The sequence below is a fragment of the Vicugna pacos genome, chromosome 9 (assembly GCF_048564905.1).
Source record: "Vicugna pacos chromosome 9, VicPac4, whole genome shotgun sequence".
NCBI lineage: Eukaryota > Metazoa > Chordata > Mammalia > Artiodactyla > Camelidae > Vicugna > Vicugna pacos.
In genome coordinates, this window is record NC_132995.1 from 4,159,226 (window position 1) to 4,186,446 (window position 27,221).

General features: G+C 40.4%; 1 protein-coding gene and 1 pseudogene across 1 annotated transcript; one reads left to right on the top strand and one right to left on the bottom strand.

Moving 5' to 3' along the window:
* Nucleotides 1-302: 302 nt before the first annotated feature.
* On the top strand, nt 303-23,335 carry LOC102535011 (uncharacterized). The gene is made up of 4 exons (XM_015242763.3): nt 303-390; nt 6,060-6,150; nt 9,242-9,368; nt 19,510-23,335. Exons 2-4 carry the CDS (start codon nt 6,079-6,081, stop codon nt 22,083-22,085), a joined length of 2,775 nt encoding a protein of 924 aa, XP_015098249.3. The 5' UTR covers nt 303-390; nt 6,060-6,078; the 3' UTR covers nt 22,086-23,335.
* Nucleotides 3,924-4,503, bottom strand: LOC102534765 (large ribosomal subunit protein uL11-like; annotated as a pseudogene).
* Nucleotides 23,336-27,221: the final 3,886 nt, after the last annotated feature.

Genomic DNA, 27,221 nt, shown 5'->3' on the forward strand with positions numbered 1-27,221 from the left:
ATAATTAAAGCGAGCTAAATCAGCGAGGTCTGTTACAGATTATGATTTACTAAGCCAGTTATAGTTTAATGGATCTGATGACTACTTTTTGTTTCAACGATCTTAAGCAGGAAGCAAAGCTGCTCTTCAAGGATCGAAAGACACCGCTCCAAATCCCTAAGGGACGTCTAGCAGGAGAGGCAGAGGGACAGCAGAAGCCCCGCCCCAGCCCCGCCCCTGGCCCCCCCGCCCACCCGTCTTCTCTCCTCGCCCCGCCCCTCCGCTAGCGCCGAGCTCAGTCCCCTCCCACAAGCGTCACGGCCAACGCGCTTTGCGCTTGCGCAGTTTCCCCCAGACCGGGAAGTGGATTGCGGAGCGGAGGTCACCACGGGGAGCTGAAATCCCACGTAGGTGCGTGAATTTCTTCTTTCTAAGGTAGTAAATCTGCACTTCAGGGGTCCCCCCATACGTCCTCAGAGTGTGGGAGCCACTGCGAAATTTAAAATCCCCGCACCTGCTCTTCCACCCTAAGTAAATTCGAAAGGGTTCATGTCATTTTGGGCTTAAAACCGTTCTGAGGCTGGTCCCTGCCCTTGGTTTTTCTTCGTTCGGACACGGACACACCGCCTTTCGCGATATTTTCCTTCATAAACCCTTTACTAACCTCTGCCCGCCCTGTAAAGTCCCTCCTCCTGTATAGACGGCGCCGCTCCAGGTCGGGGATCTTTTCTTTCGCGTCTGAAACCGCTCTGAGGCTGGTCTCTGCCCTTGGCTTTTCTGCCTTCGGTCACGGAGACACCGCCTTTTGTCATATTTTCCCTCATAAAACCCTTTACCCTTCCTCCCCCCATGTAACGTCCCCTTCCGCGAGGTGGACTCGCGCCCCCAGCCTCGCCCTCTCGGCCCCTGGAGGGCGGCGCCGGCCGCCCCGCTCCCGTGAGGCTGCGTCCTCTCGGGGGTCCCGGGATTCTGGGGAGCCCGGCCTCTCCTGAAACCCCCCTCCCTCCCAGCCCCTCTGTCCTCGCGTCCTCCTCAGGCCAGTCCTTCCGCTCCGCGGGCCTCCCCTTCGTAATAAGCCCTTCCCCTACCCCGTGTAGGGTGAGGTGACCTGGGCCAACCATGTGACACTCGTGGTTCTTCCATCCCAAATTCCACCCTGCTGGAAAATGGTGATGGGAGAGAAAGAAAGGGCAAGTAGTGACTAGAAGAGCAGAGGAAGAGAGAGCAGAAAGAAAGTCTAGCCACCTGGGGTTCCAGAGAGTGAGGAGGAAAGGTGGGTAGCAGGATAGAAGGAGTTAGCCGGGAGAACAGAGAGGGAGCAGAGATGTAGGAAGAAAGAGGCAGAAATAACATAAAGATTTAGGGCAATCAGAAAGGCTGGACAGAAGGAGCAACAAGAGGAGGCACAAGTTGCCGAGTGGGGCAGGACAGTTGTCACCAAAAAATAGGAGGGGAGAGTCAGCAGGAGAGTAGAGGGGACCAAAAAGAGGGAGACAGATAAAAGGAATGAAATGGAAACACACAGTAGTGCGGGTAGAGGGGGACACGATGCAGATGGTGCTGAGTTGTTTGGATGCGGGTGATTAAGTCGTGATATATTGATCTGTGGCTTTAGTATCTAATACATTTAAAATTTGTTTGGATTTTACAGATGAGGATGAGAATTGCAAAACTCCTATCTGTAAGGCTTGTTTATTTTGTAATTACTTGTATCAGAAGATAACTTACATTTGCAGCCCCTGTTCAGCCCGGGGGCAGTAACTTGATTTACTGAGTTGTGAGTCACCCCCTTCCCATTTCGTGATACAGAGTAGAGATCAGGGGAGAGGACACGTGGGGTAAGAAATGACTGACTCTGTCACCACACGGTGCCTCTTTAGAGGAACATTAAAAGTGGGGGGGGGGGTTGTGTTGGATTTGCTTTTTTCTTCCTGATTTCTTTGTATTTATTTATTATCTTGTAATAAATCAGTATATTCAATTTCTACTTTTCTATAAATAATAAATTCTGAAATAAGCTTTGGTGGCCTTCTATAATCAGCTCATGTCATTCTTTTCTAAATACGATATATTCTCAATTTTTCCATCTTTGACACCAGAATTTTTGGACTTTTTAAAAACCACAAATTATTTCCCTTTTAAATTTTTTTGAAGTTTACTCGGTGCTGTGTGCTTCTTCCTCTTTCTCTTACATACTGGAAAAGTTCTTTGGTAACTATTGATTTTAGACTGTTTTGACGAGTACTTGGTAAAGATGTCAATGATCTTTTACATTAATGGTCAAAACCTAGTTTTACCAGTTAGCCTGATATTCCGTGTTCTTCCCTTTTTGGTGATCTGTTAAATTAGTGAGCTGGAAGGTGACATGAAGTTGTTCCCTCAGGTCCCTCTTGACTGTCTCTGCAGATGGTGGAGGATGGGCTGGATGGGCTTGGAACCTTCTTCCAGCAGAGCCCATCTGTTCATGCTGAAGTTTGCTCAGAGCTTTCTTCTAAGCTGACCCCTTAAAATGTTTTCCAGGTCAAGTGCTGTTGTTTTGCAATTCTTATTAAATTGTTTTACTGTGATTTTTTCTGGAAAAGAAGAACTACGTGCCTGGTATCAGTGTGATGAGACCTTGGAAGAGATGTTCCCTTTGCTCAGGCACATGTGAGAAGGACCTGGTGTTTCAAGTGTTGAGAGTGTTATAGGCAGACTCTGCCCACTGGCCCTTCAGGCTACTTTCTAAGCATTCAGGTATATCTGGTCTTTTCGCTCAATTGAGACCTTCTCTGAAATGTCCAGACCTTCTCTCTGGACCTTAGCGAGCCTGCTTGTAACATGGAGATTGGAGTCTAGAACAGAAACTCAGTGCAAGCAATCCTTAGATGCCTTTAAAACTCAGCTACATGATGTCCCCAGTTACTGATACGTTTTCCCAGGAGGGCCAGCTTCTTGACCTTGATACTGAATGCCCAGGGTCCCTTGGGTGCAGCTTGTGCCTTCCTGTTGGGATGCCTGTACCTGGAGGCCCCTGTTCTTTGTAGCCCTGTTGCTCAGTCACTCATGCATGGAGGAGAGAAAGAGAAGTGGGGAACATGGAGGGGAGCCTGTGAGGTCTGCAGGAAGATTGTGGAAGCAATGTGGGCCTAGAGGAGCCTAATGAATAGTGTGTCCAGCTGTTCCAAATGTGGATGTGAGACATCTGCTTGGAGCCCCTGGAAGTGGGTTTGGGCTAGTTTCAAGCTGCCTTGCAGGGTTTGCAGTGCTGTGATGCCTTACCTCAGCTTCTTGGGACACAGAGGCTGAGCCTGAGCTTTGCATGCCTGTCTTTAATTGGGTAGCTCATGATCTCACCTGAAGGGGAGCGAAGGAAGTGGAGTCAGACAGAGAGAAACTTGATCCAAGGCCTGAGCAAACCTGGGGGCTGTGGGTGCAGGAGGATGGGGGCCTTGGTCCTGAGGGCCTGGATCTAGCAGATGCCCCCCAGCCTCCACTCCACACAGTGACTTCTGTGGGGTCTTTTAGGAGGGCAGGAATCACTGTGCAAGTGTAGAAAGTTTCAGATCCACTATAAAAGACACAAAAGAGGATTTGGAGTGTTTCCTTGAAAGATGTTGGGGTCTCACTGGGGCATGTGTATCACTGGAGACATCTCATGTTAATTTCTGGAGATGACAGTATTTGGATTGGGGTCACTGTGAATGAGCATACTATGTCTTCTGGTCTAGTGGGTCCCTGGGTATCCTCCTGTGTGTTATTCCATCATAAATACATGCATTATTGGGGCCTGGTATATATTTCATAAAATTACATAGCAGAGTAGGTGGTTCACTGTTGAGTGTCTGGGGACTTACTAAGTTAATGTGAGTCCAGAAGAGAAATGATGGGTCCTAAGCTTCCATGGAAGGATTTTTTTTTGGTTGTTAAATAACCCTTTATTAGATCATTTTCCTTTGTAGTTCTTAACTCCCTGGGCATCCCACCGCACCACCGTTGCTGTCCTCTATGATGTCGTGAGTGTGGCGGCCACCAACATTGCAGCCCATAGACCGGGCAGTCCCCGGGATCTCCTTAATGGTTCCAGAGAGCTCTCTAGCTAGAGATCAGTGCCGCGCCTGTCGGCCAATGTTGGCAGTCTCATCAAAAGTGATGTTTCCGCTGTGCTTGATGTTTTTCTGCTTCTTTCTGTCTCTTGGTGGTTCCTTGAGGGCTTTGATGATGAGGGAAGAAGGTACCACCTCAGTCTGGGCCTGTCTGTTCTGAATGGTCAGTTTCACTGTAATCCTCAGACCCTTCCAATCACCAGTCGCCCTGGCAATGTCATCACCAGCCTTTTTTGGAGACAGACCCAGGGGACCGATCTTGGGGGCCAAGGCAGATGTGGCACCGACTTCTCCACCAGTGCACCTCAGGTATACGACTTTGATCTCTGGTCTCATTGGTGGAGGTGGCTGGTGTCGGATGAACCCAGATTTGGGACGACCAAAGAAAGTTGCACCTTGGCCTCCTCAGAGCCAAAAGCCGAAAGCGGAAGGATTTCATTAGAGAAGGCCTGGTGGGGACAGGTGTATGGGCTCAACTTGAGAGGGGCCACAAAATCCCATGACAGAGGGAACGTTTGTTCCAAGAATCAGAGCGGGGAAGATGCAGCTGCTCCTTCCTTGCTGCCAGCCCAGCGTGGTTACCCTGACGTCCTCTCCCTGCGTCTCCAAGACGGCACGTGCACACAAAATACCGAGGAAGGGGAACCCTTGTGCATTGTTGGCGGCAGTGTGGACCTACAGCTTTGTGGAAAACAGTATGGAGTTTCCTCAGAAATTAAAAACAGGACAGGCTTGGTATCTCACAGTTCCACTTCTGGTTGTGTATCTCAAGGAAATGAAAGCAAGATACTGAAGGAGACGCCTGCACCCCCATGACCATTACGGCACGTGTGTGTATTTTCACAACAGCCAGGATGCAGAAACAACCTCATTGTTGGCCGACGGACAAATGGATAATGAGAACATTGTGCGATATTGTTCAGCCATAAAAATGAAGGAGATTTGGCTTTTTATGACAAAATGGATGAACCCAGAGGACATTAGGCTAAGTGGATGAAGCCAGGCAGAAAGAGACAGCTATTGTATGATCTCCCTTATGTGTAAATTCTAAAAAAGTCAAACTCACCTTACCAGACAGGAGAATGGTGGTTACCAGGGGTTGGGAGGTGAGGAAGATGGGGAGATGTTGGTGAAAATGTACAAATATTAACTTGTAAAATGTGTAAGTTCTGGGGATCTAACATATAGGATGGTGACTGGTTAATCATACTCTGTTACTATATTCGTGAAATTTTTGTAGAGAGTAAGCCTTAAGTGTTCTGAGCACACAGACCCAAAAAATGGTAATTGTGAGTTGATAGATGTGTTACTTCCTTCATTGTGAAAAATAGTTCACAATGCATATATCTGTCAAATGATCACATTGTATAGCTGATAGATATATATGTATATATACACATCATTTTCATTCGTTAATTATAGCTCAATAAAGCTGGAAAAAACAAAGGGGGATGTGTGCTGGGCTTGCCTCCTCTCAGAGGTGCTCAACCCAGGCTTCACATCTGGTTGATGAGGTGTTTGGCACATGTATGTGCCTTGACTAGAGATTCCCTTTCACATAGTCAGTGTGGAGTCCTGCCTCAATAATGTTTAAAGTTCCCGGTGATTCCAGTCTGGGTCCCTCACTGAGCATCCTGACTGAGTCCTCCCATCCTGAGGGCTGGGATCCGGGCTGAGGGGGAGGGGGCTCTGCTCTGCGTGGGGATGGATCAGGGCCTAGTCTGTGACCTGAAGGGGGCTGTCGGGTCCCCCTGAGGCGCCCACTGCTGCATTGTGGGTGAGGGGCTCACCAGGAGGGGAGGGTGATGTGAGGACAGTGTGGGGAAACTCCCTTGTTGGTGTGTGTGTGGAGATTCCTGTCGCGAGTCCCTCCTGTGACAGTGGGCAGCAGAGGACTGTCTGTTCCACGTGGTGAGGTCTCCCCTGTGTGTGTGGTTGTGGCACAGGAAGCGGTGTGTTGGTTCTCAGCATTAAGCAGCATCTTCCACCTTTCAGGATTGACTTCTGAAGACTCATGTTCCCCGAGGAAGAAGCCCAGGAGAGGATGGAGAGGACAGAAAAGGACTCGAGAATGGCCCCTTCTCAGGTAAAGTCGTACTCTCACTGGATTCTCAGTCTGTCCTTCCTGAAATGCCCTTTGGACTCGCTAATCCTGTCTGACTCCGAAGTATCCTGCCTGACACCTGTACATCCACAGTCACCCAGGGCCCTCCCTCAGCGCCTGTCCTCCCCACTCAGACTCCACCCCCGGGACCCCAGGACCTGGAACGTGTGAAGCGGCTCCCCGGGCGGCGTCCTGGGCGGGCTTCACCCCCGTGGGTTGGAGACCCAGAGTCAGTGCTGTGGGGCAGCAGGGAGGGTTTAGGGGCCCATCTGGGTGCGCTGTCCGCTGTCTGTAAACCAGAGAAAGAAGCTGCGCTTGGTGGGGAGAGTATAGCTCAGTGATAGAGCGCCTGCCTAGCATACACAAGGTCCTAGGTTCAATCCCCTGTACCTCCATCAGTCAATCAATCAACAAACCTAATTACCCCCCAAAAAACATACTTCCCAAAAAGCCAAATTAAAAAAAAAAAGGAAAAGAAGAAGAAGCTGAACTTGGAAGTCAGGTATTTATATGCATAGTACCTGGTAAATTCTGGAAAAGAGACCAGTGGGGGGAAATCAGTTCTCACGTTTTGTAGTAGACTTAAAGCTAAATGAGTGAGTACCTATTTCAAAATTTTAATGGTTGGGAATGAAATAGAAAGTTTAGAGACATCAGTGATAGAGGGTGTTTTATTCCATCATGGATTTTAAACTGTATAATCCACTTAAATGCGGGACACTTGGAGATTCTTGAAATTGTTTTCATCACCTTCATTCCTCGGAGGTGTCTTGTCACTCTGTTGACTGTATCCTTTGACACACACAGGTTTGTTTTTTTTTTAAGTTTGATGCAGGTGAGGTTTCAGCTTCATTCTTTTATTGGTAGATGTCCAGTTTCCCAGCACCATTTGAAGAATGTCCTTTCCCCATTGTGTAGTCTTGGCTCCCTTGTCAGAAATTGTTTGGCATATATGCAAGGGTTCATGTTTCAATATCTTGGTCTGTTTTATTCGTTTATATATCTGTGTTTATAGCAGTACCATACCATCTTGCTTTTTTTTTTTAAAGTGTTTTGAAATCGAAAACAGTGTGTCATCCAACTTTCTTCTTTTGCAAGACTATTTTGTCCATTTGGGAGTCCCTTGAAATTCCGTGTGAACTTAATATTTTTTTTCTATTTCTACAAAAATTGCCATTGGGATTTTCACAGGGATTCCATTGAATCTATAGAACACTGTGGGTGGCGTGGACACCCAACATTAAGTATCTTTTTTTTTCAAGTGAAAGCAAGTTTATTTAGAGAGGTACGCATTTCATGGATAGAATGCGTGATCCCATCTCAGAAGGGAGAGCGGCTTAGATACCATTTTTTTATTTCTTTCCGCAAAGTTTAGTGGGTTTGGGTGTAGAAGTCTTTCGCCTCCTTGGCTAAATTTATTCCTATGCCTCTTTTCTTTTTTTTTTTTCCGATGTTATGGTAAAAAAGATTGTTTCTCAGTCTCCTTTTCAGATTGTTCATTGTGAGTGTATAGAAATGCAGTGAATTTTGTGTGTTGATATTGTATCTTAGGACTTTTCTAAAATCATTTTTTATTTGTAACATTCTTCTCGTGGAATCTGTATCGTTTTGGACGTGTCAGATCTTGTCATCTGCAAGAAAAAAGATAATTTTGCTTCTATCTTTTTCTTGTCTGATTGCTCTGATTCGGTGCTTCAGTATTTTGTTGACTAGTAGTGCAGAGAGTGTGCATATTTGGCCTTTCCTGACCCTAGAGGAAAAGCTTTCATTGTTCACCACTGATTTTGATGTTAGCTGTGTGCTTTCAGTATGTGGTTTTTATTAAACTGAGAGAGTTTACATTTTTATCTCTAAATGCTGTCAAATGTTGTCAGATGGTTGTTTTTGCACCAGTTCAGATGACCATGTGTTATTTTTTTCCTTCATTCTATTGTGGTGTATTATATTGTTGTGGTGGTTTTATGGAGGCCCTGGGGATTGAACCCAGGGCCTTGTGCATGCTAAGCACGCACTCTACCACTGAGCCGTACCCAATACTGACTTTTTAATGTTGAATCATCCTTGCCTTGTAGGTTTTTGATTACTGCATCAATCTCTATGATTCTGCTCATATTTTTTATTTCTTTATGATTTTGTCTTTGTAGGGTATATGTTTCTAGGGACTTACCCGTATCTTTTAGGTTATGTATTTTTTTGGCATAAAATTGTTCATAGCACTCTCTTTTAATCCTTTTTAAAATTTTCTGTGATTCAGTTACGATTTCTCTTTCATATCTGATTTTAGTCAATTGAACATTCTCTTTCTTTTCAGTCTAGCTAAGTATTTGTCAATCTTTTTTTGGCAGGGGGTGGTAATTAGGTTTATTTATTTATTTGTATTTGAAGGAGATACAGGGGACTAAACCCAGGACCTCATGCATGCTAAGCATGTGCTCTACCACTTGAGCTATACCCCCTTTTGGGGTGGGGGAGGGAATCAGTGTTTTTAAAATATTTTTAGTCAGTTTAGTTCAAGTGACAGAGTGTGACACAGTTTTCTCCTTTGAAAGATAGGAACATGCCTTTCTCTAATGAACTGTTACGTAGATGACAAATTCATACATGTAAAGCATTTAGAGTGACGCTTAGCACATAAGAAGTATTCAGACACCTTTAGTCCTTGTTGTTAGCATTGTCATAATTTAAGTATTCAGCTCTCCCTAAAGCCACTGTGGACTTCGCCGTCTCTGATGGCAGCACTCAGACCGCAGCTCATCTAGTGAATATCACTCAGTGTGTAGAACAGAGTATCTACCACTTCTGCGTAGACAACCTGTGGTTGAATTTTATTTGTATGTTTTTCATGTATTGTCCACAAAAATGAGTAATCCACACTGAATGAAGGATATTATAATCTTTATGAAAAGGCATTAGGAATTAAAATTGTAGACTCATAATTCACTCCAAATACCTTTCCCCGGATCTGTCAGAACACACACTTCAGCTGACTTGATCCTTACCCTTCTCTCTTCTCATTTTGTGTGCAAATAAGAGGTCTCCTCATGGCCCCTTGGGGAAATGTTTTTCATTTTAGGGAAGTTTGACCTTCGAGGATGTGGCCATCGAGTTCTCCCAGGAGGAGTGGGAGTGCCTGGACCCTGCTCAGAGGATCTTGTACAGGGACGTGATGTTGGAGACCTGCAGGAACCTGCTCTCGCTGGGTGAGAACTGCCCTCTAGAATTCAGGATCTACTCTTAGGTGTCTGCATTTTCCCTGTGTGCCTCTTGGGAGCCTGTGTTTTGCTTGACTGATCTGAAATCCCTGTTGCCTCAGACATGAAAAGCTTCATGGTGTCGTGCCAGGAGTTTAAACTTGCTCTTTCTTCGGCTGATCTGCCCACTTTATGTTGCACCGAGAGTTGTTCCACAGCTGAAATACTGATGAAGCCCAGTTGGAAACTTAACATATCCAATTCCCCATTTTCTGCCCTGTGCTTTTGATTCCCTATTTGGAAGAGAACTAGATGTCTGCACATTATACTATTCCCCATGCCTTCTGAGGAGGCAAGCAGTGAATGAATGAATTTGTGAAATGTTTTCCAGATCCGTTTTTCATGTACTCTTTCCTCTGCTGATCAGAGAGCTGGGATTCTGAAAAACCCATAGCACATCATTTTTTCTTCTTAGAGGCAGGAATTTTGGTTTCTGACCTGAATATTATTTGCATTTTGGAGCAAGAGCAAGCACCTTGGACTGTGAAGAGTGACGTGAGGATAAAAAAAGCCGAACAGGTGGGAATGTATGAAAAGTACGAACCTGGGTCAGATCTCAGAAGGGCAGAGAGGAGGCCACAGTGTTGACAGTGTTTAGAAATCTCTCCGTTCGTCGGAGAGTTCTTTGGGAAGACAAGTTTATTACTTGTGACCTCGTGGAGGATGTTTTTCCTCTCCCGTACGTACCACACTGTCCTTCAACATGTAAAATTCATCCTTTCACTTCTCTGGTGCTGCAGCTCCACCGGAGACAGAGGCAGAGTCTTTGCCAGGATCTCTTTGCCGTCTGGCTCCTGTCAGCTCCTTGCCTTATTTGAGCAGCATGTGGTGAACTGTTTCAAAGGAATATCTTTCCCCCTTGATCACTTCTTCTGTACTTGATCCATGGGATTTTCCATTTTTTGTCTATGTAGATAAGAGCTGAAGGCTCATAGTCCTGAGCCCTGGCCCGATCTCAGTTTCATCCTCATTTGCTGTACTTGGAAGAACTAATGAAATGATGGGAAACGCTGACTGCCCTTTGTTTCCATCTGTCGCCCCAGACCCTGCACAGACCTGCCTCAAGCCCTGCCTGCCTGCTCAGGTCCCTCAGCCCTCTCTTCTGTTCTGCTTGTGCCTCCTCCTTCAGGGGGGTGTGCAGAGGGGAAAAGGGTGGGATCTTCTGTGCTTGTTACTTAGGAAAACTGTAAAGACAGTGGATGGAGAGAGTCTCTTTGACCCCCCAGTCCTACGGGGGAGCATATATGAATCTTCCAGGCTCTGAGCTTGGCATCTGGGTAGAGCGCAGGGTCCCACATTAAGGGTCTATAATATCTGGCCCTCATATCTTGTCTTTTTCTCACTCTTTGACCTCTTTACCTGGCCTGGGAATGTAGACTCTTCTCGATGTCATGTTTTCTTTAGTTTGCATGACTTTGCCTCTGAGATTGCTTTTCATTTATTTATCTATTTATTTATGTTAATAGAAGTACTGGGGACTGAACCCAGGACCTCATGCATGCTAAGTATGTGCTCTGTCACTGAGCTATACCCTTCTCACCCACCCACCCCCCAAATTGCTTTTATAATGCACATTATTAGAGTCTCAAATTTCATCCTGAGATTTTCGTTGTTGTTGGTTGTTGGTTTTGTTTGTTTGTTTGGTTGCTTGGTTTTTTGTTTGTTTTTGTTTTTGTTTTTTGCTGTTGTTGTTGCTATGATAAGCCATCTTTGATGGAAGGGTTTTACTTGGTAACAGAGCATTCTTGATGGAAATTTTTCCACTAATATGTTACAGTATAATTCTCTACCACTTGAAGCTACTGAGCATATTGGTCAGTGTGTTCCAGGACCCTGAGATGGAAAGTATCACAAGACCTTGACTGAGCAAGATGTGTTTCCAATTTTTTCCCCCCACTTTTGAGGAGTATTACAAAAGCACGTCTCAAGAGCAACTGTGACGATGTTCTCATGTACTGATAATCGTCCCCTCTGAGCCTCAATAAATGGTGTAGGAATTTCTCCTTGGGACAGCATTGTCCAAGTTCACGTCCTCATGTCTCTGAGGCTGCTGACTGAACTATTTATTGCTTATGCCACATTATTCCCCCCCTGTATGTGTCATTGTTTATGCAACCTCAACAAATACTATTTCGAAGCATCCTAATGAGGGAGCTTATGAAGTTGAATGGTGCCTTCAGTGAAGGACTGTGTTTTGTTTTGATTAAGCCATTGCTACTTTCATCTTGTACGTTTCTGTGCATTTTAAATGAAGTTGGTGTTTATTTAATCATCAGGTTCCTGTCTGATCATGCTCTTTGTGTTGTTTTCTTATTTGCAATGTGTGGGAGGATTGAATTTTGGAATGTCCCCCACCCCCCAACACCCATTGTGAAATTGGTCAGCAGACCCTTTTAAAGTTCTTGATAAGTTTTAGTATTAACCTGTTTTCACACACATGATTTGCAAATATTTTCTCCCATTCTGCAGATTGTCCTTTGACTCTCCCGAGTGTGCTTTGACACACAGAAGTTTGCCATTTCGATGTAGTCCCATTTATTTGTGTTTACTTCTGTTGCCTGTGCTTTTGTGATGATGTGTGCTCAATCACTGATGCGTCCAGTGTCATGAAGTTTCTCTTCTACATTTTCTTCTAGAGGTTTTAGGCTTTTAGGTTGTATGTTTAGAACTTCGTTCCATTGTTAGTTGCTTTTTTAATGTGGTGTCATGTAACAGTCCAGCTATGTCCTTTTACAAGTGGGTATCTTAATTTTCGCAACACCTTCTTTTTCAATAAGCTGCTTGTCCCTCATTGAGTAACCTTGACACCCTTCTGGGACATCATTTGACCACATATGCAAGCATGTATTTCTCACATCTTTTCTACTGGTCTTTCTGTCTGTATACTAGTACCACACTCTTTCTATTCATTTTGCTTTCTGGGAAGCTTTGAAGTAAGGAAGTGTGAGACCTTCAACTTTGTTCTTTTCAGGGTTGATTTTGATATTCCTGGTGTCTTGAGATTCAATGTATGTCCTAGGATGTAAGTACTTTTTTTCCAAAAATGATATTGTGGTTTTGCTAGGTATTGCTTGAATATCATTTTTAAATGATCTTCAGTTATTATTCTGTAGTTTTATCTTTTTTTTAATTGAAGTATAGTTGATTTACAATGTTGTGTTACTTTCTGGTATGCAGCATAGTGATTCAGATAGATTGATAGACAAATTCCTCTTCCTATTTTTCATTCTAGGCTATTACAAGATACTGAATATAGTTCCCTGTGCTATACAGTAGGACCCTGTTGTTATCTATTTTATATATAGTAGTTAGTATTTGCAAATCTCAAACTCCTAATTTATCCCTTTCAACCCCTTACCTCTCTGGTAACCATAAGTTTGTTTTCTATGTCTATGAATCTGTTTCTGTTAAATAAGTTTATTTGTGGTTTTTCATTGTATATATATGTGTGTGTGTTTCCTGTTTCAGTTTCTTTTCCAGTATAGATTAATTCAAGGTATTGAATATGATTCCTTGTGCTGAATAGTAGATCCTCGTTGCTTATTTTATATATATATATTATATATATATATTATATATAATATATATATAATATGTATATATATAGTAGTGTCTATCTATTAATTCAAAACTCCTAATTTATACCCCCCTTCCCCTTTGGTAACCATAAGGTTGTTTTTTATGTCTATGAGACTATTTCTGTTTTGTAAATAAGCTCATTTTTATCATTCTTTTAGATTCCACATATAAATGATATCATATGATATTTTTCTTTCTCTTTCTGGCTTACTTCACTTAGTATGATAATCTCTTGGTCCATCCATGTTGCTGCAAATAGCATTATTTTATTCTTTTTATGGCTCAGTAGTATTCCATTGTATATTGTATTTCTCACAACTTCTTTATCCAGTCATCTGTCAACGGACATTTAGGTTGCTTCCTTGTCTTGGCTACTGTCAATAGTGCTGCTATGAACACTGAGAAACTTCCGTCTTTTTGAAGTAGTGCTTCCTTTGGATACATGCCTAGATGTTTGAACCTCTTCATCACTTTTATTAGTATTCACATATTGACATTATTATATTCTGATCCATGAACTAGGGATATTTGCATTTACTTGTTATCTTTTCTAATATTTTTCAGCAATGTTTTTAGTTACAGTGTACAAATCTTTTATGTGACTAAGATTGTGCCTAAGTATTTTATTCTTTTTGATGCTGTTTTAAATGGAAATGTTTTCTTTATTTTCTTTCTGATTGTTCATCATTAATGTATAGAAACAAAAATTTTTCCATGTTGATTTTATATCTTTTGACTTCTCTGAATTTATTCATCATTTATATCTGCGTGTTTTCTGGGGCAGAATCGCATGTTTTCTACATTATAGTTTATATCATCTCTAAACAGACATAACTTTGCTTCTCCTTTCTCTAATTGAATGCCTTTTTTTTCTTGTCCTTTTTTCTGGCCAGGACTCCAGCTATATGTTAATAGAAATACTGAAAGTGAGTGTATCTTGTTTTGTTCCTGATCTGAGAGGAAAAGCTTTCAGTCTTCTACTGTTGAGTAGGATGTTAGCTGTGGGCTTTTTATATGTCTTTTAATGTGTTATGGTAGTTTACTTCTATTCTTACTATATTGGGTGTTTTTAGTATGAAAGGCTGTTAACATGCTTTTGTGCATCCATTGAGATGATTGTGTAATGTTTTTCTTTCATTTTTTAATGTGCAGTTTTACACTGAAAGATTTTCATTTGTTGACCCATGCTTGCATTCCAAGAATATATCCTTTTGTGTTAGATTGCATAATTCTTTTAATGTATTGTTAAACTTGTTTTACTCTTGTTTGACTGATGATTTTTGCATTGATGTTTATCAGAGATACTGGTCTGTGGTTGTCCTGTAGTGCCTTTATGTGGCTTTGGTTTTAGAGTAATTCTAGCCTCATAGAATGAGTTTGGAAGTATTCCCTGGTCTTAAAATTTTGAGGGGGAGTTTGAGGAAGATTGTTAAGACTGAACTTAACTCTTTTAGGTGTTGAGTAGAATTCAGCAGTGATGCTATGCTAGGTTTCCTTTGATTTTGATTAGTGATTTTTTGATTAGTGACTCAATCTCCTTACAAGGTGTCAGTCTCTTCAGGTTTTTTATTTCTTCATAACCCAGTGGATAGGTGGTGTGTCTCTAGGAATTTATTACTTTTTTCTAAATTTTCCAATATTTGGGCATAGAGTTGTCCTCTTCTAATTGTTTTGATTTCTGCAGAATCAGTTGTAATGTCCCCACTTTCATTTTTATATTAGTGATTTGAGTCTAATCTACTGAAAGGTTCATTAATTGTGTCCATCTGATCAAAGAACCAAATTTTATTTTTGTGATTTTTTTTGTAGTTTTAAAGTTCTCTTTTGTATATCTCTAACTTAATTTTTTCTTTCTACCTTTCCAGCTCCATTTTTGTTTCCTGAGATCTTTTTTATTTTCCTTTTTAAATTCTTTTCATTCACATGATAAACCAGAATCTTTTGTGTGCATTCCTTTGTGTTTTCTCTTTTTAAGCTTTGAGATATAATTAACATATAACATTGATATAAGTTTAAGTGTACAATGTGATGATTTGACACACACTTATATTTCAAAAAGGTTACCACATGTTTGTTAAGACATCCATCAGCTCACATATTGACAATTTTGTGTGTAGTGAGAACTTTTAAGGTTTACTGTCTTTTAACTTCCAAGTAAATAATATGGTATTGATAACGGTAATCACCATGGTGCACATTAGATCCCCAGAATTTATTCATGTTACAATTTGAAGTTTATTTTCTCTGACTAACATCTCCCTGTTTCTGTCAAGCCCCAGCCCCTGGTCATCACTATTTTGCTTTCTGTTCGTATTTGGCCTTTTCCTCCCCACGTATGAGAGAGATCACACTGTATTTGTTTTTCTCTCAGACTTATTTTACTTAGCATAAGCTCCTCAAATGCCATCCATGTTAGTACAAATAGCAGGATTTCATTCTTTTTTTTTTTTTTAATTTTAATTCCAGTAAGCAGAGATCTATTTCCACATGCTGCGCCTCCAGATTCTTTTTGTTTTAATGGCTGAATAATATTTCATTATGTAAAGAAACCAGACTTTTTAAAATTCATTCGTTAGTTAGACACTTCGGTGGTTTCCATGTCTTGGCTCTTGTTTACAGTGCTGTAATGAACATAGGGGTGCAGATCTCTCTTCGTCATAGCAATTTCATTTCTTTTTGACATACACTGAAATGTGAAATAGCTACATTACGTGGTACTTTAAAACAACTTTTTTTTAAGGAACCTCCATGGTGTTTTCTCCAGTGACCATAACTAATTACAGTCCTGCCAGCAGTACAGTAGGATTCCCTTTTCTCCACAGCCTTCCCAATGCTTCTAGCCCTTGTCTTTTTTTTTTTCAAGTGAAGTATAGTCAGTTACAGTGTGTCCATTTCTGGTGTACAGCACAATGTCCCAGTCATGCATATACATACATATATTCATCTTCATATTCTTTTTCATTAAAGGTTATTACAAGATATTGAACATAGTTCTCTTTGCTATACAGAAGAAACTTCTTTTTAAATCTATTATATATTGTGGCTAACATTTGTAAATCTCAAACTCAAATTTAGCAGACATGGTTAACAATCTTATAGTTACAGGAGAAAGGGTGGGAAGGGATAAATTTAGCTCTTGTCTTTTTGTTAATAGCCATTCTAAAGGTGTGAGGTGCAATCTCCTTGAGGCTTTGATTTGCATTTCCTCCTAAGGGGGGAGCTGGGAGCTGGGAGACATCCCCTGTTCCATCTCACTGCACTGAGCCTGGGAGGGATTGAGTCAAAGCCAGCAAACTGTCATGACTGTTCCTACACTTTTTCGTTTTATGTTTTGAGCATAGGTGTTTGTTTGGGTGCTCCACCTTCTTACCTGAAGTTCAGTTAGTCCAAAGGGTTTTTTTGTTGTTGTTGTAAATTGTTGTTAACTTAGTGTCTCCTTGAGCTAATAAGTGAGTGCCTGGACTTTACTGGTCTGCTGTCTTGCCAGCAACTTTACACGTCTCTTTTTAATGGCAGAGATTTTGTTAAGAGATCCCGTGATATGATTTCCAGGGATTAGAGCAGCCCAGCAAAGGGGACATTATTATTCTTAATACCAAACAAGAAGCCTTAGGCTTGATATATCAAATTGTTAAATTTCTTTTTAAATGTTAGATACTTAATAATTTAGTTAGCAAGATTTTTCTTTATTTTTTTAATGTATTTTAACTTAATTTTTTCGTGAGGGGAATTAGGTTTGTTTGTTTTTTAGTTCTTTTTAATGGAGGTGCTGAGGATTGAACCCAGGAACTCGTGCATGCTAAACGAGCACTCTACCACTGAGCTATACCCTCCGCAACTTTCTTTTTCTTTTCTTTTCTTAATTTATTTTAAAATATGTTTTTATTGAAGTATAGTGAGTTTACAGTGTGTCCATTTCTGGGGTATAGCACAATACTTCAGTCATATAGGAACATGCATATATTTGTTTTCATATTCTTTTTCACCGTAAGTTACTACAAGGTATTGACTATAGTTCCCTGTGCTACACAGTGTAAACTTGTTGTTTATCTATTTCTTATGTATTAGTATTTGCAAATCTCCAACTCCCAGTTTATCCCTTCCCAACCTGTCCCCCTCTGATAATCATAAGTTTGTTTTCTGTGTGAGTCTGTTTCTGTTTTGTAAATAAGTTCATTTGTCTTCTTTTTTTTTTTTTTTTTTTTTTTTTGGATACCACATATGAGTGATATCATATGGTATTTTTCTTTCTCTTTCTGGCTCACTTCCCTTAGAATGACGATCTCCCAGTCCATCTGTGATCCATGTTGCCGCAGGTTTCTTTTTTAACTAAAATGATCACATCCTAAAATGCGTCTGCCTTGGAAAAGACCTCCTGTTCTGTCTGTTTCCTGGAACAGCCCTGCTGCCCACCCAGCCAGGAGATCATCGTTGTGAAACCGTGTCTCCCTACTTCGCTGGGCTGTTGATAAGATCTCATTGTGTCTGGAAGAGCCTGTACAGAACAAACTCATCTGTCTTCTCTGGGTGGCCCTTTCCTGCTTTTCCCTTCCAGGTCCTGCTTATTCCATTCCTGAAAATGTCTCTGGAATGTCTGTATTTTTTCTCTTGAATATCTGTTCCTGGAAATGGAACTGATGGATATTAAAACTGGTACATTTTGTATTAAATATTATTACAGATGAAAACCTGCTTTCTCCATATGACATCACACTCTCTCTTTTTTAGATTTCCTTTTTTGTTGCATGCCCACCATATTATTCAGTGGTTAACAGTGAGAAAATATGGTGCTACCTGCCAAACCAGTTCTTTTCTTCCAAGTTGAGTATGTCCTTTGCCCTCCACCATCATGCAGTCACAAGCTTTGCTCCCACGGGTCCTTTACTCCCCGTCCCCGCTTCTCGGCCTTCCCAGTTCTGACTTTTCCTCATGTGGTGCCTTGATGTGGATGTTATTTCCTAGCCTATTGAATTTCTTCTCCTGAGCCCCCCATTTCCAGAGCCCTTTCTCACCCATCCCGCTGTCTTCCCACACTGCTCATATTGGGTGGGGGGGAGGCATGTATTCATACAATGAACTAATTTCACTGGACGAAACCTAAATTAATATGCACAGAAATGGTGACTCAGAAACCATTTCCAGGAAGGATGGTGAGTAATGTTAGTTATACAGCTCTGTCCTTTTTTTTTTTAAATGGAGGTACTGGGGGTTGAACCCATAGCCTCATGCACACTAAGCACGTGCTCTACCATTGAGCTGTACCCTCCACTCCACCCTCCAGCTCAGTTGTTGTATCGCCCTTAAAATTGTCTTTCTAAACCCTTGGTATTATTTGAAATCTGTGATCTACACCGCTTGGGTGGACAATTCATGCTGAAGAACACATTCTGTGAGTCTGTAGGTCCAGGTTCAAATACTATTTCTTTGACTTATTTTCTGGGTGAACTGAGGTTATGTACATTAACCCTGTGAGTCTAATGCCTTATTTGAAAAATCATGGTAATTGGTGCTTTTGGATGCCTTAGAGTATTTCATGTTCCATAGTAAAGACTCAAAAATTACTTTTGCTTAAAAGACTATATTAATGTTCATGTTTACTGTGAAATATCACTTTGTCTACATTATAACTTGTATGTTTTTGTTTGTAATTGATCCTAACAACATTGTCTCTGATCATAGTTCATAAATGTTCAAAGCACACTGTATTAAGTAGATTTTGGGGCCAATGAACTAGGTAGTTTAAACTTACTGCCTAGATAGGGAACAACTCAATGATACTTTTGTCTTTCAATTCTAAACTGCCATTTGTTTACATTAATCATCAGATAAACTTTTTTGGGGTTATTTACCATTATAGTATATTGTTTCTTCTTCAGCATTTACTTATGTACAAGTCTGAAAAAATCATACATAATATAATACTTTTCTGTCAGTTATGAGACAGCAGTGTGCTTACTGCCAGTTGGTGTGTGCTTTGGGATAATGGTGGAAAAACGCACTTTCTTTGAGAACTAACATAAAGTTTGTGCATCATTAGAGGTTTGTGTTTTAAACTAGACTACCCTAAAGTTATTTTTTAAATTTTTAATAGTTTTTATTTTTCTCAATTCCATATCTTTATTTTTTAATTAAGATATAGTTGACTTGCAATATTATTTAACTTTCAAGTGTCCAACTTAGTGGTTCACAATTTTTTTTTTAAATGGAGTTACTGGGGATTGAACCCAGGACCACTCATGTGCTAAGCTTGCACTCTGCCACTGAGCTATATCCACCCCACTGTGATTCAGTTTTTAAAGGTTATATTCCATACAAGTTTATTTTGAATTACATGTGATCACTTTTTCTTTAGTAAGGAATCCTATTCCTTTAATGTTCCTTAAATTTTGAACATCGTGTTTGGGAAGTTTCATAACTTATTAGTTTTGGTTTAAGATTATGTTTTCAACAAGAAATTATGTATTTACAAACTGTAATTAATAGAATATCTGTGGTTCTTTATATCTTGTAGATATCTTTCATATACATGTGATGAAGAAATTACAACCTAAAATGAACAGTGACAGAGAAGTATTCCAAACAGTGAGGTTGGGGAGACATGAAAGCCATGAAATGAAAGATTTTTACTTCCAGGAAATCCAGGAAAATACACAGGAATTTGAGTGTGGAGATGGTGAAGGAAATGACAAACAAATGCCTGTAACCTGTATAGAAAATCTCACTGATAAAAGAAGTCAGTGTGGGAGAAGGGATATAGGAAAGAAGCCCGTTGAAAGCAGGCTTGGATCCAGGTTTGGAGATAAACTTCTGATACATCAAACTGAAGGGGAAGTTCTTCAATGTAATCAGGTCGCAAAGTCTGTCAACAGTATTGACTCGTCACTGCTTGAAAGAATTCCTCCTAGTGACCAAACTAACATATCAAATACACATGAGAATGCCCTCATCCATCCTTCAGGACTGACACAGGACCAGAAAGCACACGGGGGAAAACCTTACAAATGTAATGAGTTTGGCAAAACTTTTGATCAGGGCTCATCCCTCACTGGGCATCAGATTATCCACACAGGAGAGCAGTCATGTAACTGTGATGAATGTGGCAAAGTCTTTAGTCGAAATTCAGATCTTGCAAGTCATCAGCGAAATCATACTGGAGAGAAACTGTACAAATGTAATGAGTGTGGCAAGGCCTTTAATCATGGCTCATCCCTCCGTAGACACCAGAGAATCCATACAAGAGCAAATTTATATAAACGTGATGTATGTGGCAAACTTACTAGTTGGAATTCAAACGTTACTGTTCATCAGAGAGTTCACACTGGAGAGAAGCCTTACGAACGCAGTGAGTGTGGCAAAACCTTTAATCATGACATGCCCCTCGTTAGACATCAGATAATCCATACAGGAGAGAAACCGTGTGAATGTGGTGTATGTGGCAAAGTCTTCAGTCAAAATTCAGAACTCAGAATTCATCAGAGAATTCATACTGGAGAGAAACCCTATAAATGTAATGAGTGTGGCAAGGTCTTTAGTCAAAATGGAACCCTTGCAAGTCATCAGAGAATTCATACTGGAGAGAAACCCTACAAATGTGATGAGCGTGGTAAAGCCTTTATTGTGTGTTCAAGCCTCACTTACCATCAGGTCATCCATACTGGGGAGAAGCCTTACCAATGTAATAAGTGTGGGAAAGTTTTTATAAACTGTTCGCACCTTACAAATCATGAGAGAATTCATACTGGAGAAAAGCCATACAAATGTTTTGAATGTGGCAAGGCATTTAAGCAATGGTATTATCTTAGGATTCACCAAAGAATTCATGCTGGAGAGAAACCGTACAAATGTGATGTTTGTGGCAAAGCCTTCAGTATGCATGCAAGTCTAACTTACCATCAGGTCATCCATACTGGAGAGAAACCTTACCAATGTAATGAATGTGGGAAGTTTTTTATAAACCGTTCACACCTTACAAATCATAAGAGAATTCATACAGGAGAGAAGCCGTACAAATGCACTGAATGTGGTAAGGACTTTAGGCACCTGTCTGACATCAGGGTCCACCAACGAATTCACGTTGGAGAGAAGCCTTTCAAATGTAAAGAATGCGGCAAAGCCTTCACTCAGGGTTCAACTCTTGCTACACATCAGATAATCCATAAAGAAGAAAAACCATATAAATGTGATGTATGTGGGAAGGTCTTCAGTCAAAAGTCACACTTTAAAATCCATCAGAGAATCCATTCCGGGGAGAAACCATACAAGTGTTACGACTGTGGGAAAGCCTTTCGTGTGCGTTCAAGCCTCACTTCCCATCAGATCATCCATACAGGAGAGAAACCATATAAATGTGATGTCTGCGGCAAGGGCTTCAGTCAGAATTCACACCTTGTGAATCATCGTAGAATTCATACTGGAGAGAAACCTTACAAATGTAATGTATGTGGAAAAGCCTTCAGTATGCGATCAACCTTAAATTCCCACCAGGTAATCCATACGGGAGAGAAACCACATAAATGTGATGTCTGCGGCAAAGGCTTCAGTCAGAATTACCAACTAGTGAATCATAAGAGAATTCATACAGGAGAGAAACCTTACAAATGTAACGAGTGTGGCAAAGCCTTTACTGTGCAGTCAAGCTTAACTTCCCATCAGATCATCCATACAGGAGAGAAACCACATAAATGTGATGTCTGCGGCAAGGGCTTCAATCAGAATTCACACCTTGTAAATCACCGGAGAATTCATACTGGAGAGAAACCTTATAAATGTAATGAATGTGGCAAAGCCTTTAGCATGCGATCAACCTTAACTTCCCATCAAGTCATCCATACAGGAGACAAACCATTTAAATGTGATGTCTGTGCAAAATCCTTCAGTCACAGGTCTCACCTTGCATATCATCAGAGAACTCACACTGGAGAGAAACCCTACAAATGTGATGTGTGTGGTAAGGCCTTTATCTTGCGTTCAAGCCTGTCTTACCATCAAGTGATCCATACTGGCGAGAGACATTACAAATGTAATGAATGTGGCAAGGCTTTTAGCAGGTGTTCACTCCTTAGGCTTCATGAGAAAATTCATACTTGATAGAAACTACAGAAATGTATTCAGTGCATGAAGGCTTTTAGAGAACAGTTTGACTGGAGTACTCTGTAAAGATGCCATTCTGGAGAGAAACTTTACAAATGGTATGAGTGTGTAAAACCTTTACTCAGGGCTCACATCTCACCAATCATCAGGTACTCCATACTAGGCAAAACCTTACACATTTATTGAAGACTTTTAGGTGTTGCCTAAACTCAGAGTTTACCAAATACTTCATATTAAAAATGCAATGAATGTGGCAAAGTTTTAAATGATTGCTCTCATCAGGTGCAGGAAAGAAACTATACAGATATACTAAACATGAAAACACGTTTAAGAAACTGTGTACTCAGGGTTCACCGAAGAATTCATGTTGGGGAGAATCTGTAAAAATGCAATGAATATGAGTTTTTTGACCACATCTGACAACACAGCATACATCCAGTAACCCATACTAGGAGTAACTTAAGTTCTCCAACATTAACCTGAGCTATTACAGAATAATTGCAAGTCATAACATGTTCAAACTTAGGACATGCGTTTATCACAGGATCAAGGTCATATGTGGAAATGGCCCAGTCTCTTCTAATAAAATACAGAATACTTTGAGTAGTCTTAAAAAGGCTGCATGGCTACTCATGATTTTTAAGAGAATGCTTGAAATCTGTTGATTTTATACCTTTCTTACAGGCCCTTCATGATGGTCTGTGGGAAGGAGTCAAGATGAAGGGGCCAGATTGATAAGGTGTGGTTCATTCATATCCATCTTTCCTGGAGGAAAAAAAAAATCAAATTTGATAGTGTATGAATTTTCATCAGGGAAGGGCAGAGAATAATGTAAAACTATGACATAACTCATCAGACTCACGTTCAGGGTGCCCTTCTGTAAACAGGCCACTGGATTATAGGACAGAAAGCTCTACCTGCTGACTGTGAACACAGAAGGCAGGACATTAAGGGACTGGACTGTTAATAGGAGGAGAGTGACAGGTTACTTGGGACTTAATTTTGTGGTAGAAATAATGTAGGAGAACTGGTGGTCAGATTCTCCATTGAATGGCAAAGCTGTTGTATAAATCAATGGTTAATGAAAAGTGAGTCTTATTCTTGGAAACTGAATAATGAGCAGTTAACCTTGAATGGAATTTAATCAAAACAATAATTGTATTTGTATGATTCACCTTTAATTGCTGCTGCTGTTTTATTTGAAATGTATCATGGATCTTGTGTTTAATAAATCACTTGTCATAATGCTGGATGAATCATGTTCCTTCCACCAACAGTTTTATCCTGTCTCAGTATTTTATTACAGAAACAGTGTGCTGTTAGGCTCTGTGCATTGAAAGCATCTATAATGATTTCTTTCCATGGGGAGACTACATGCTTATAGTTTGTACCTGAGTTATTCCCTCCACACTATTCCAGAATATTCTGATGGCTGTAATACAAACAGCACAGCAGTGTTTTTCAGACTCTGACTTCCACTAATATACAAAAATTAAACAGTATATTTAAAGATTAATTGGCTTTATTCAATGATTCATGACTTGATCATCATGTCATCTCATGAATAGAAAGGTTCTCAAGGAGCTGTGTAATTTTGAATGCTTTGTAGGGAGAAAGTGGGTGAGACAAACTTACTGGCAAAAAAAAAAAAAGATAAAAAGAGTCGTTTCAGGCCAGGTCTCCTATTTTGGGGAGTCGTGGGGCAGGGGTCTTTTCCTGCAGGTTACCTCACTAGTGTTTAATCCAGAAATTGCAGAATTACTGGTTAACTGGTTACTGGTTAAAGATCTCATTCTTGGGAGGGATGAAACTTCAGTTAAGACTGGGTTTGCTGGGGCCAGGATATAGTTCAGTGGTAGAGTGCATGCTTAGCATGCAGGAGGTCCTGGGTTCAATCCCCAGTACTTCCATTAAAAAAAGAAATGGTTTGGATTGCTGTACTGGGGGCAAGTGACTCTGCCTTGGACTTGTTACTTCTTGTTCATACCCCCTGAAACCTGCCACCCACTCATGAATATGCACCATATGAATATATTTCTTCATGTTCTTTTTTGTGCCCAAATAAAAGCTGTGGTAAAAACCTTGATTTACATGAAGTGAAAATAGGAATATAGTAAGCATAACAAAAATACTAGAATATAAAAGAACTTTTCAGAAATCGGATTTTAAAATAGTACAATCACTTTTGTGCTTGGAGTGCTCAGTGAAATAGTTTGAAAAGATCAATGTTCTCGAGTTTCCATTTAAGAACAAACTATACAATGGCAACCATTTTTAGTTTCATAGATAACTAGGAAAGTTATAAAGGCACTCCTCAAACATTTTGTTGCTCATTTGCACTTTTCTGCAATTCACTGGAATAAGATGGAACCTGCCCCAATGCTGGGTTTGGATATTGAGACTGATATTAACCAAAGTGTTAAGAGAGTTTATTACCTACTAAAGCTTTTCTGTGGGAAGCAGGGCAGACTTACACACTCGTCCAAAAATGGCTTGAGAGAATAGGGATGGTGAGCGGCTTGGTGTGCTATAGTGGGTACTGGATGGGCTGGGGAGGCTACCTGCTTATGGCTTGAACTTTCAGCCGGTTCTAAAGGAGGGAGCTTCAAGCTTTGTTTTTTTTTTTTTTAAATCAACTTGGCCACATACGAAGAATAGGCAAATGCTGTCAGGAGGCTTAAAATGTGGGAAATTATTGGAGAAAATCCCAACATTGTTTATGCTAATAATCTACTACATTCCTTTTCCTGCTGCACACATAAGGCTTATTGTATGATCTGGTTGTTAAAAATGCTTATAAATGCTATTTTCATAAATTCCTAAGGTATTTTTACACTAGTTGAATGAAAATTAATGTTTGGAAATGTTTACTGCATAATAAATATTACTAATTTTACTATAAGTGCAGTTTCCCAAAGGTTATTAAAATACTGATTTCAAATAATGTATTATGTTACCCAGTTGCTTTTCAACTATAGCAAAATTTCTTTATTTCTTTTTAATATAATTCTTCCCTACTGTTATTTTTTCTTCCACACATTGTGACCTAGGTTATTTATTAATTTATATTTTTTTCTCTCTTTCACACCAAGGCATACATAAATCAGTGTGTTGTTTGGAGACTTCTGAGACATGGAAATGCACATAAGGCAATGACAGGCAAAAAGCAGGTGCACTATGAACGTGAAAAAGAGAGTTCCAGTAGGTCTTTTTTTCTAATTGAAGCAGAGTTGATTTACAATGTGTTATTTTCTGATGTACAGCATAGTGATTCAGTTATATACTTTTTCATATTCTTTTTCATTATATGGTACTACAAGATATTGAATACAGTTCCCTGTGCTATACAGTAGGACCTTGTTACTTATTCCTTTAGGTCTCTATTCAGTGGAAGAACTGGAACGACACGAGGTGGTGAAATTAATCTCTTCATGTGGGAGTTGGCTGTGGTCAGGTGCTTGAGAATCAAGTGGGTGGAGGTTAACAGGCATGCAATGAAGTAAAAGAAAATACAAGGAGGAATAAGATGGGAAGTCCCCAGGTTTCCAGCTACAGTTTGTGACAAGGAGATAATCTCCACTGCCAAATGGCTGAAGGCTACTCTACTACTTCCTAGGGCGATAGTCACATTCAGAGCTGGCGGAAATTGCAGGGAAAGTGAGGTTTGTGCTACTTTCACGATGGCAACCGACACCCAACATCCTCCACTTAGAATTTGTTATCATCTCAAATAATAGATTTCCTTTTCAGACTCATTTCCATTAAATGTTACTACAAGAAATTGAATATAGTTCCCTGTGCTACACAGTAGGTCCTTGTTGTTTATCTATTTTATATACAGTAATGAGTGTCTATTAACCCCCAACATATAATTTATCCCTCCCCACCCTTTCCACTTTGGTAACCATAACTTGTTTTCTATGTCCGTGAGTCTGTTTTTGGTTTGTAAATAGAATTTGAATCTCTACGTCATTTGTAAAGGAAGCTCAAAATGGATTAACCCTAGATTTAGTAAATTTTCAGTATTTTTATCTTATTTAGGAACAAACTAGATATTTACTGACTACCAATCATTTAACTTACCGTAGCAAAAGTGTAAGATTTCATGTTGCCAAACAGATTTGGGAAAGCGATTTAAAAAGTTTACCTCGAAACTTTTATCTTATACATATCCATTCAACTCACTTGTTTTCAAGTGATGTTTTGGTAACTCACAAAAAAATGTATCATACCAAGTTATTTTTCTTGCTGACAATTTTGTGACACAGGTAACATAAACTTAATCAATAAGCCCAGGCAGAATAAAAACTATATGCCTGCATTATTTTGAGTTCTGACCGCTCCAAGAACATGCCTTTTTAAATTAAAACCACAAACTTACGCTAGCTTTCATTTACTAAAATTTAATTCTAGACCACATGAACTAGAAAAACATTTTAGTTAACTTTCTGTTATATTTCTTTAATTCGTAAGTGCTTCTTTGTTTTTTAAGCCAGTGAAATAGAACTCTTTTACAACTTAATTTTAGCTATACCATACAGAAGTAGAAAAGGAAAGTAATGGCCCACATCTCCAAGACATATATACCCATATATAGAGACAGACAGGTGCCCACAGAAAACATAGTTTACTTTTAAATTTAAGCCAGGTTTCAAATGTGAACTCAAGAGAATGGTTAGATCCAAATTCTGTTTGCCTGTTGTAAAGGTTTTTTTTATGAGCAGGCAGTGTTCCTGGATCCAACCACTGCCATATTTCAACCTCGCTGGGAGACTCAAATCCCCATACCCCGGAATTGCTTCAGTCTCACCAGTAGGACAGGAGAGCAACTTGTGTACAAAAATACTTTTTATTTACACCATTTCCACCTTAAGAGAAAATATCTTAGCTTTCGACATAACTGAATCACACAACTGGAAGCTTTTACCTTAAAACTGTTACAGATAGTAATAAGCAGGTAAAGGTACAAGGAAGCACCATCCCCTCCCCGCCCCCTGCCCCGCCCACTGGCGCTGCCCCTGTCCCGCCCACTGGCGATCCCTCCTCGCCCCGCCCCCGCTAGTATCGGTACGTACGGACCCCACCCCGGAAGTCCCGCCTCTAACTCCGCGCGCGCAGTTTCTTCCGGAACCG